Source organism: Cryptomeria japonica, chromosome 2 (genome assembly GCF_030272615.1).
Source record: "Cryptomeria japonica chromosome 2, Sugi_1.0, whole genome shotgun sequence".
NCBI classification, from domain to species: domain Eukaryota; kingdom Viridiplantae; phylum Streptophyta; class Pinopsida; order Cupressales; family Cupressaceae; genus Cryptomeria; species Cryptomeria japonica.
In genome coordinates, this window is record NC_081406.1 from 115513587 (window position 1) to 115525617 (window position 12031).

A 12031-nucleotide genomic window follows, 5' to 3' on the forward strand; every position below is an offset into this window, starting at 1 on the left:
AATGTCCTGAGATAAAAACAAAAAAAATTGAAAAATGTCCTGAAAAAATCTCAAAAAAAAATTGAAAAATGTCCTGAAATAAAAACAAAAAAAATTGAAAAATGTCTTGAAAAAAGATCATAAAAAATCAAATAACATCCTAAAATAATCCAAAAAAAAAATCAAATAAAGTCCTGGAAAAACACACAAAAAAATTGTAAGATCTCGAAAAACAAGCATTTTGCATAAGACAGCTCACTGAGTATACATCTAATGACTCGCAATCATACACTGTGCTTTACTGAAATCATGTGTTAACAGATGAACTTTTTCCATCAAACCAGCCATTCAAACTGATCAAAATTATCAATCAACCGCAAAATCATTCGTCCTTGTCTAATATCATGGGTCTTATATACTCGAAACCAGACTGTGTACTGTCTTAGACGGGGTACCGCATGTCCTGAAACCAGACAGCATGATCGTCCTATCAGCACTTTCAACTTTTGACAATGAAGATCAAGGTGTTTGTTTGATTTATTGGAATTTGTGCATCTTATCTTTTTATTGATTTATCTTTGGCTTCGATCATGTTCCTATGTTGCTCGATGATGTCACTGAGTGATTTAGAGTGACTGGGATGGATCATGATCCCCCTTTTTTTTTTGTTGTGATTGTTGTTTGTCTGCGATGTGTCTATCTTTTGCAAAAAGGGTTGCATTTCAGCTCTGGCCTTCCATGCCATGATGCTACGCATCCATTTTGCTACATAAAAATAAAGGTTCTCACCTACAATGTGCATTACTGAAAGCAAGTTTTTCTTCGTCTCTAACTGTCCTCTGTCTCATTTTCTTCTTACTAACATTTCTTCCGTCCGGTCGGATAGTCAGTTCGGTCTAGTGCTCCGATCTCCAAACATACATGTTGCATCCTGCATTCATTTGGTTAGTACATTTGCATTACATCAAGCATAACATCAAGTATTTTATCCATTACATATTATAAATGCATCAAAAACACATAAAAAAAAAATATACATCCATACATGTTCCACAATGGTACATAAACAGTGCATAAGTCATCCATACATGGAAAATAACCATAAGTCATAACATATTGCATCCCATCATATCGATGCATATCATATCATATATCCACAAAATATCGGAGTACAAAATTGGACTGTCTGTCCTAAGTATGGCTCGTAGGCTGACTACAAAATGTCAAACTACATAATGTCATCTGTCTGTCCTAAGGAGCACGTGCCTCTGTCACTGGGTGCTCCCTTTGTCCTCCTCATCCTTGCACTGTCTCGCGGATGATGTCCCTCCTGGTTCTGGCTGTGGTGGTCTCATAGGTCCACTCACCCCCATGCTACTCAATGATCTCCGAGAGCGTGCCCTGCTCTCTGTCCTTGATCATGCCCAATATGAAGGTGCTCTCTGCTCTGGTGGAACTACACTCTCATATAGTGTCCTCCAATGGCGTATCTCCTCTCCGGTCTCTACCAGCATCTGTCCTAGCTCTCGTACACTGGCATCCCGAATCGACCCAATATACTCAGTGACTCTCTGTTCTTCTCGCTGTGCCTGAGCTACTGCTGTGTCTCGAGCTGCTGTGAGTCTGGCTATCTCTCTCTCTAAAGTCGCAATGTGATCCAGCTGACTCACTATGGTTGCCCTGCATATCTCCATCTCCTCTGTCCTAGCTATCTCTGGCTCTATGGGTATGTCCTATAATGCCTCCTGCTCCCCATCCTCATCTCTGTCCTCGTCATCATCCTCATCTCCGTCCTCATCGTCCCCACCATCCTACTCCCCATCCTCATCATCCCCACCATCCGCATCTCTGTCCTCATCCCCATCCCCATCATCCTCATCCCCGCTCTCATGCTCCTCGTCCTCATCCAATAGGGAATCCATGTCCCCATCCAATAGGGAATCCATGTCCTCGTCTGTCTCCTACTAGTAGACATGCTATCACCACATATCGTCGATCATACTCTGATGCCATGGTCTCCCAGCCAATCTCCCTCTTGACGATATCTAGATCATCTGCGTCGCACTCAAACAATCTACACAAAGCATCTCTCCCTAACACTGGGTCATACTCTATCATCTCTCCATGTATCAGAATGCGGAGGATACGCCATACATCCTCCAGTGTCACAGTCGCCTCTCCAGTCGCCAGATGGAAAGAGGAGGTCTCCGAATGCCATCGCTCTGCCAATGCGGTAAGCAGTCCTGTGTTTGCCCTAATCTCGGGCATGAATGTGACATAGTATATCCCAAGTCCTGCTAATGTATCTTTGTCCATGCTCCTAAGTCTATGTCGTAGCATGAAGCAATTTGGTCGGTTCTCCCGCGTGATCAACGGATACTGTCGCCTCTGCATCACAAATTGGGGCACATTTTGTCAGTTTTAGGGTTTGCTCCTACGGGTTGCATTTCCTCATTTTCATGTCCAAATCAGGGTGTTTTTCATCTACTCTGACCTATCCTACCCTTATCCCCCCTTTCCGGATCATTTGCATGTCATTTTGATCAAAATTAGGGTTTCCAAAACACACCTGCGCTTGTGTCTAGGAACCTGCGCCTGTGTCTTGTAACCTACGCCTGTGTCTCCCTACATAAGCGCAGGATTTGTCCTACACAAGCGCAGAAGTCAGTTTCTGCACTCCCTATGGGCCCCGCAATGTCCCGCAAGCAATCAACATTCATCAAATTGAAAACATGGGTTTTTGAGATCCATACCGCTGCTCCCATGTCGTCCGGTCATCTGAATGTGTGTACACGTTCCCCGAGGTGATCCGCCATTGGAATGTTCGCCATCTATCTACAAGTGTCCTTGTCCAGAGCCACAAATTCTCCTCTTTGTCTAGTGCAAATGAGCAATTTTCACTCTCTTTGTCTCATTTATAGCTCTTTGTCAGTGCATAGATGGACGTGCACCCTCTCCATTTTATGTTGGTCTCGGTCTTTTGCATCTTCAATTGCTTGTCCTTCCTGCATCCGATCTCTGATTGTCAGTCTGTTCGATCCTATCATTTTTATCGATCAATTGGCCTATTTTCTGCATGTTTCCGACCAATTCCTCGAGGGGGCATGCATATGTCATTGTTATTGTCTGGGGCATTTTCATTATTGTTCTTTGAAACAACACTTAAAATCGCATTGTCTCAAAGAGGGGCAAAATGTAGACACCTAAAAATGGTCAACGCTTGCGGAATCATACTTTAACATTGGCGCATTGCCTCATTTTAGGTTTTTGCGTTGCATGAACATTTTCTTCTATGATTTGCACTTGGTTTTTATCATTTGCAAGCATCGAGTCATTCTTCTACATTCTTCATTCGTCTCGCTCTCAAAATTGGTCTTGTCGACAATGCTATCCAGTCATGATTTTGATCGAACTTATCTTGTCGCATCAATATGCGTGCTAATTTGTCATCATTTTGGACATTGTCAATCCTAATTAGGGTTTTGTCCTCTTATCAATCTTGTCGATTTGTGATCGATTTGTCATTGATCGTTGTCCTCTTATCAATCTTGTCGATTTGTGATCGATTTGTCATTGATCGTTGTCCTCTTATCAATCTTGTCGATTTGTGATCGATTTGTCATCGATCGTTGTCCTCTTTTCAATCTTGTCGTTTTGCGATCGATTTGTCATCGATCGTTGTCATGTTCGATCTTGTCATTTTGTGATCGATTTGCCATCGATCGTGGTCATTTTTAATCTTGTCGTCTTGCAATCTTTTTGTCATCAATCCTTGTCCGCTTGTCAATTTTGTCATTTTGCGATCGATTTGTCATTGATCGTTGTCTGTCTCAATTATGTCAATTTGGATCAATTTGTCATTGTTCCTCGTCAATTGGTGTATTTATCAATCAAATCATTTAATCAGAATCATGATCGATATCAATTATCTTCAATCAAGACCTAATTGTCATTCTCGCATTTCTAATTCATCTTCTAGGGTTTCATGATTTAATCATTTAACCTTGTTTGTCATTTCTCTCTAGGATTAAATAATTTATTTATTTATCCTAAGTCTTCTTGTTGCAATTAAATGTTCATTTAACTGGCTAATTATTCCTGTTTGTGAATTAATTAATAAATGAAAAATTATTAATTAATTTAACTAATTTCTAATTTTCATCAATTTCCTAATTTCTTAATTCCTCTTTTTCTAATTTTCCAATTTTCTTAATTCTTAATTTCAATTTCCTCCTATTTCTCTCCTAAATTTATGGGAATGACATGTCAATTTGTCATAATTTGTCATAATTGACAATCAATCAATTTTTGACATAGAAGTTGTCATAAATTGTCATAAATTATCAATCAACAAATTTTGCATAGAAAGTGCATAATTTGTCATAATTTGTCATATTGATTTGCAATTTCCATTTGAATTGAATCATGCTAATCTTGTCATTTATCCAATTCTTCTATAAATTGGATGAATTTCTTCAATAATCCCCTAATCAGACTATCGAATTTATGCTTCGAGTATTCTTGTGTCAATGTCAATCTTGCTTTCACAATTAGGTTTATGCACTTGAAGGTGAGATCTACAACAAATCTATTTGGAGAAGAAAGAAGAACAATGGAGCCGCATGAAGGAGCATTCAAATCATATATTTGGTTTGCTTAATTTTTAGTATTGAATGTTTTTATTTCATGTCTCTATTGAATGTGTTTAGGATTAGATCATTGCAATTATGCTTTTGTGATTGAGCTAATGACCAATATCTATATGTTTGTGATGATTCCTAATTTCCTATGCTACACATACAACCTCCTTTTCAGGTGCTGTTTTTTTTGAAAGTGCGTATTTTTTCGTCTACTTTCACATGATGCTATCAGATTGATGCCATTGTAAGTAGAAATTGTACTTTCAGATTTTGGCCATTTTTGGCTCTCTTGGTACTTGTATATTTGCTTGAATCTCAGTTAGATTCATTGCACTATTGATAGAAGTCTTTTGTATCTCACTTGAGAAGTTGTAAAATTTGCATAAAAGTCCACTTTGCCTTAGTTTGCAAGTGGCTCATTATAATCGCACTAAGTATAAAGTGCCAAAATCATCACTTTAGGGGGGGTACATTGATTGAGTGAATTTGGGGGGGTGTCTCTTGTGCTTTTGTGCTCTTGTGTTCCTTCCTTTTCACTGCTATGGGTTTTTCTAAGTTTTCTCTCTTAACTCCACATAATTATGCTACTTGGAAAATTGATGCATGGAGTAAACTTATGGAAAAAGGACTCACTCATTACATTGATGGAACTATTGTTGCTCCCATTGATCCTAAGGTTGATCTAGTTCGTCACTTGGATTGGCTCACTAAAAATATCATGGCAATTGGTACCTTAAGAAAGTATGTATCAAAGGATCTCATTTTTCATATCGAGAAATGTACTCTAATCAAGGATGCTTGGCAAAAGTTTCAAGACTTGTATGGTCAAGTTGATGAGATTAGGGGATATCAAATTGATAGTGATCTCACCATGTTGGATCCCAAGAACTTTGATACTATACAAGATTATGTCACTAAGGCAAATGAGTTGAGGGCACAACTCAAAGATTGTGGCATTGATAAAAAGGATACTCAATTGATATTCAACTTGATAGGCAAGCTTCCACAAGAATATGCAGCATTTGTTTCTAGTTTCCAAACCCATAGGATGACAATGGGTTCAAGCTACAAAATCCCTACATTTGATGCTTTCAATGAAATGTTGATGATGGAACAAACTAAGTTGATAAGCATGGGCATTCTTAAGGCTTCTAAGTCTCAAGCATTAGTGGCAAATCAAGGGAACAAAGGAAATCAAGGAAAGGACAACTCAAACAAGAAGAAATGGCAATCAAAGCCTAAAGAAAAAACACCATCTTCTCCACAACAAGGAGATTCATCCTCTTCCAAGAGAGATAATTCACCAAAGAGGGAGAGACCTACTTGTGCTTATTGTAAAAAGATTGGTCATGAGGAGCATCATTGTCATTCTAAGAAGATTGATGAGCTCACACATATCATCAAAAAGCATAACATTGATTTACCTAAAGTCTACAAGAAGGATGATTCATCAACTTCCACTTCCTCACATTCAAAAGGAAAAGGGCAAGCATTCATGGCTTCTACAAGTGGAAAGACTCACTCTTTTGGAACTAGAAAAGGAAAATCTCTATGTGCTACTATCAGTCATGATTCAGAGAGATGGCTTCTAGATTCAGGGGCTTCTCATCATATGGCATCTTCGCAGTCTATATTCTCTACATTTGAGCCTTGCACCATGCCACAGATTTTGATGGGCAATCATACATACATGGATGTGATTGGGAAAGGATCTATTGACATTGGGGATAACTCCTTCAATGATGTGTTGTGTGTACCCCACTTGACAAACAATCTCCTTTCTATCTATCAAATCACACATGGCACAACTAAGAGAGTTGTGGAGTTCACACCTGACTCAGTTTTCATTAGAGACATGGAGACCAGAGCTATCATTGCGACTGGGGTGGTTGATCATGCATCTCGGTTATACTCCTTTTTAGATTTTGTTGATGATGATGATTTCACATTTGATGATTCTATATATGATGATCACACTTCTTGTGATGGTTTAGATTTGGGGAGAACTTTGGACACTTGAACATGGGGATTCTCACATGTGACCCCGTTCTTGAGTCTTGTATTTCATCTCCTCATATTGATATCACATCACCTATTGCACCTGATGATGCAGATAGTGCGACAGTTTTGCCTTCATATGATTCAATGCAGCAGGATATTCATTGTCTTCCAGCTTCAGATTCATGGGATGATTACTTAACAGATATTGCAGGTTTATTTGTGGAATCCTACATTGCAGATTTGGGAGACATCATTGATGACATTCATCTTCTCTTTGATGAAGGTGATCCTTCTTCGATTGTTGCGAGGGCACACTCTGACCCTCTTGTTCATTCTCTACATGATCATTCTTTCGAGGTTGACATGATTGTGGATACTTATGTACAGCAGTTGGAGGAGGTCTCTTTATGTTTTGAGGAGACATGTGATTATTTGGGACATGTCTACATCCATCTCCACTAGATCTTGGAGTGCCTTTTTCAGCAGTGTGGCACAGTTTACCACCTTTGGAGGGGGTATCTTTCAGCATCGACATGGGGACACTTGAGCAGTTTTCAGAGATTCCTTTCATCATGAGTTTTCTTCATACATCTTCCCTTCATGATTGGGGAGACTTCATGGATACACCTTTGGTTTTGTTTCTTCCTAAGAGGAGGAATGTTGTTCGACGTTCGTGGAGCAGTTTCTTTATACATCGAGCTTCTATCATTGGTGCAGATTCTCCATTGAGGGGGGGTCACAGTTTGACTTCTCTTCTTCTTTCATATGGGGGGGACTTTTTCCTCACATGGGGTTTTGTTCTTCACATTCTTCTATGAGAGTTCTCTTGTATGTTTTTCATCTCTTTTTTGGGGGAGGGTTTTTTCCCATTGGGTTTTTCTCTTTTTCCCCACTTTGTGAGAGATTTCATTGCATTGGTTTGCATGCATTTGCATTTGTACATGGGTCCCTAACATGGCCTCGTAACCGGGACCCATCTTGCATTGCTTAGTTGCATTGTAGACTTAAGTGCATTCCCCTAAGTTGCACTTAAGGGGGGTGTTGGTGTAAATAATTATTCATCATGGATATTATTACACTTACTTAAGTTTACTTAGGATAATGCATTTCATAGTAGTTTGGGTATGAGACACTTGGGTGTTTGTGCCACATTGGGATAGTGTGTGTAGGAGAAATTCCACCTTTTATGGTGTTGATTTTGTTGTTACACTCCACTCTTGTTGTTACACTCCACATTCAGTGGGTGATCCACCTCATGTGGACTATTATATTATTTCTCCTACCTACCCACACCTATTTCCTACCTACCCTTGTTTCTTATTGAGCCACATGTCATGTTTATGTGCTCACATATCCCTAGCCTTGCCTATATAAGCAAGCTCATCTACATTGTATGTAACTATTGAATTGATTATTGATCATTTTCTATTGATGAGAATACAGTTTATTCTTGTCCCATATTATGTCTCTATTTTGTACATTTCATTGAGCTCTTGATCTTGGCAAAATCTCACACTCAGTATACCAGTCTAACCCCTCTATACCCGCTGCGCTTCCTCTTACTAGTCTTCACAATATCTGTAACATGCCTCGCTTCTTCATCTCGAGCTTGTCCACGATTTAAATGCGGGTACTTTCATTTTCCATATCCTTTCGGACAGAATAACAGCGGCTGTGGTGATCCCATGTTTCAGCTTGATTGTGCTACTGTAGAGGGTATAGATCTGGCTGTAATCAATATTGGTAGCTATCAATACTACATACTGAAACTCTTAGACAACTGGTACGAAGCTGACAACTGGCATGAGGATCGCACTATAACAATAATTGACAAGAGTATAGGGAGTAAGAGATGCAATCCATCATTGTTCGGTAACCATACAACAGAAATCTTGCCTACCCCTCGATTTCAAAATATCGATGGCTACAGGAATTTAACTGTATGGGGACAAAGCCCTGATACAATTAAGGATAATCATTTAGTGTCTCCATTAACATGTAATGAGAGTTGGTACATTAGTTACAAGGATGAGTCGAACTTTGAGAAGTGTGTGTCAATCAAGTGTTACAGTCGGAGTCACTAATCTGGGCTCTGGAATTCAAGATGGGTTCCAAGTAAAATCGGAACCCAACAAAATCTGCACGAATTGCATGTCTGAGGGCTGGTTGTGTGTGTATAATGAAACCGATTCGACGCAGATTTATTGCAAGTGGCCTAAAAGTGAGCATGTCTTCATTCTTAATAGAATCAAATTCCTTTTCTAATAAATTTACAAAAACATATTACTTTATAAGGCGATCGAGCTGAAACTTTAGGAATCTATTTTCGAAATTTATAATACTGTTTTACGGAGTTTTTCTAAATTATTTTATAAATGTTGGTCAAAAAACTTGTGTATGTGGCATTTGCAGACAAGCCTCCAGGCGAGACTATTATTCTAGGTGAGCATCGCTGCGAATAAGATCTTTACTAATTTTGGTGAATTTATGGATTGAGGCTTTATGAGAAGATGTATGCATTCCATTGGAAATAATCATTCATTGCATTTACTAATTTTTATGGATTGAAGCATTGTGGATAATTCATGGACTGAAACTGCTATCATCGCAAATGAATACCGTTTCTTCCTTCATATATACTCATCTCTCTATTATCTTTATCATTGTCTTTCATAGATGTGAATATAAATCTTTTTAACTTGAGCCTTTTATTCAGGTGGGGTCATTGGAACCGTTGCATTGTTACTGATGGGAGCATTACTTCTGTTCCTTAATCGGAGGAGGTGTTTACCCACTTCTCAGAATCCCGATCTTTCTAACGTCGAGAAATTCCTGCAAGATTATGTTCATCAAATGCCCTGTAGATATTCATACTCTCAGTTAATGAAGATCACCAATAAGTTTGCATACAAAGTGGGGGAAGGAGGTTTTGGTGTGGTATATAAAGGAAAGCTACCTACTGGCGGTCTGGTGGCCGTTAAAATGCTTGATCAATCAAGGCGCTGCGAGAATCAATTCATGAATGAAGTACCAACCATTGGAAGGATCCATCATGTCCACTTGGTTCGCCTCATGGAATACTTCTATGAAGAACACAGAAACGCATTGGTGTATGAGTACATGGCTAATGGATCTCTGGATGAGTTTATATTTGCAGGAAGAGAGAAAGAAGCAATCCTAAATTGGGCACAGCTGTATTCAATTGCTTTGGGTGCAGCTCGTGGAATAGCCTACTTACACCAAGATTGTGACAACCGTATCATTCATTTCGACATAAAACCCCACAACATATTACTGGATTAAGAGTTCACACCAAACGTAGCTGATTTTGGTCTGGCTAAACTCTGTGGGAAGAAAGAGGATCATATATCAATGACAGCCGCAAGAGGAACGCCAGGATATGCTGCTCCAGAGGTGTGGAGTACAAATTTGGGAGGTGTAACGGACAAATCAGATGTTTACAGTTTTGGAATGGTATTATTGGAGATTGTTGGAGGAAAGAAGAATATCGATGTGCAGGTAAGCCGGTCTAGTCAATTGTATTTTCCAGAGTGGGCATTCAAGTCGATGGAGAATGGGCAGTTGGAGAGGGGGTTGAGAGGAAGTGGTCAGGCAGAAATAGAATGTGAAGAGAAAGAGAAAGCAATAAGACTGGTCAAAATAGGACTATGGTGCATTCAGTACAACTCCAGAGATCGACCGAGTATGAGTAGAGTGGTTCAAATGTTGGAAGGAAATGGTGATGATGTGAGTAATCCTCCCCTGCCTTTCAATTCATCAATTAGGGCTGCACCTTCAATACATTCAAGTGAAGAGTCTTCAGTGTAAGTAACCAAAGGAATCTCCTTCAAACCCATTATTCTGGTCGTCGGCATTATATTGCAAGGAGTGTGAACAAAAGAGGGATATCACACGACGTAAAGCATTCGACCTCTCTGAGTATGCTGAGTGTCGCATTATTCCAATTTCATTCTCAATCAAAAGCAAAGCAGATTACCAAATCATTTTCATGAGCACGCATTTTATTAGATCTATAGATTTTTATCTTCCACTTTGTAAATAATAATATTTTTTATCTTTGAAAGAGTTATAACTTTCATCAAATAATAAAAATCATTCATTCTTTGATAATAAAATTAAAAACTTTTTTATTATTACATTTATTTTCAACTTTTAATATTTTTTATTTCAAAATACTTATATCTTTAATTTTTATTTATTTAATCGAAATTAATTCATACTTATTTCTATCTATTTGATTAACTTATTTTCCTTTACAAAACTTTTAAAAGTAAATGGACAATCTTAACTTTATAAAGGTTAGAGAGTTTGATCCAAAAATTGTGATTTTGTTTGATCACTTTACATGAAAATTTAGTAGAATTTGTTAAAGCCTACTTCATGGATTCTTGTACAACAACAATCATATTTCCACCTTGTCTAGTTCCTTCAAAATGGAAATTAATTGTAAGTTTTAATTAATTTTATTTTCCTGAGAAAAAAAAGCAGCCACACTTCAATGGATTCGCTGCAATTTCAACTCTTATGTAGGGCCATTTTCATAAAAATTCCAAACATTTAGGATGCATTAATTCTATGGTTCCGAGAGCTTCAAGCATTGTTAAAAGACTTCACTTAAAACTTTCTTGCAAACCATTTCACGGAATTCAAATATTTTTGTGTTGTCATGTGTGACTCTTATGAGCTTCAAAGAAAGCGTGTGGAATTTATTGGTACATGTGACAATGGTAGAAAGAGACAATCGAAATTTGTGGGAAATTAGTGTTAAATTTGTCTTCATGAAAGGAGTCAAATTGGTGTATTGACAACCCTTAAAAGTAAGTGGACAATCTTAACTTTATAAAAGTTAGAGAGTTCGATCCAAAAATTGTGATTTTGTTTGATGAATTGGTCAAGTCAAATACCTTGATCACTTTACATATGAGAAAAGCCAGGAAAATTTAGTAGAATTTGTTAAAGCCTACTTCATGGATTCCCGTACAACAACAATCATATTTCCACCTTGTCTGGTTCCTTCAAAATGGAAATTAATTGTAAGTCTTAATTAATTTTATTTTCCTGGATTCGTTGCAATTTCAACTCTTATGTAGGGCCATTTTCATAAAAATAACTAGACATTTAGGATGCATAAATTCTATGGTTCTGAGAGCTTCAAGAGTTGTTAAAAGACTTCACTTGAAACTTTCTTGCAAACCATTTCATGGAATTCAAATGTTTTTGTGTTCTTATGAGCTTCAAAGAAAGCGCGTGGAATTTACTGGTACATGTGACAATGGCAGAAAGAGACAATCAAAATTAGTGGGAAATTAGTGTTAAATTTGTCTTCATGAAGGGAGTCAAATTGGTGTATTGACTCCATTGGTTTTGTTATACTTTTCCTTACACCTTAT

The 12031-nt window shown here is 38.0% G+C and overlaps 2 protein-coding genes across 2 annotated transcripts; both read left to right on the forward strand.

The window, feature by feature from the left end:
* The first annotated feature begins 8334 nt into the window (after positions 1 to 8334).
* LOC131033879 (rust resistance kinase Lr10-like) lies at positions 8335 to 10481 on the forward strand. The gene is made up of 3 exons (XM_057965180.2): positions 8335 to 8841; positions 9033 to 9062; positions 9337 to 10481. Exons 1-3 carry the CDS (start codon positions 8622 to 8624, stop codon positions 9921 to 9923), a joined length of 837 nt encoding a protein of 278 aa, XP_057821163.2. The 5' UTR covers positions 8335 to 8621; the 3' UTR covers positions 9924 to 10481.
* Positions 9993 to 10448, forward strand: LOC131859422 (rust resistance kinase Lr10-like). Its single transcript, XM_059213143.1, has one exon. It carries the CDS (start codon positions 9993 to 9995, stop codon positions 10446 to 10448), a length of 456 nt encoding a protein of 151 aa, XP_059069126.1.
* Positions 10482 to 12031: the final 1550 nt, after the last annotated feature.

Coding starts and splice junctions, on each gene's coding strand:
- LOC131033879 (XM_057965180.2), top strand. CDS start 8,622: ATGAGAGTTGGTACATTAGTTACAAGGATGAGTCGAACTTTGAGAAGT. Junction 8,842..9,032: donor TTATTGCAAGTGGCCTAAAA/GTGAGCATGTCT, acceptor TGGCATTTGCAG/ACAAGCCTCCAGGCGAGACT. Junction 9,063..9,336: donor AGGCGAGACTATTATTCTAG/GTGAGCATCGCT, acceptor CCTTTTATTCAG/GTGGGGTCATTGGAACCGTT.
- LOC131859422 (XM_059213143.1), top strand. CDS start 9,993: ATGACAGCCGCAAGAGGAACGCCAGGATATGCTGCTCCAGAGGTGTGG.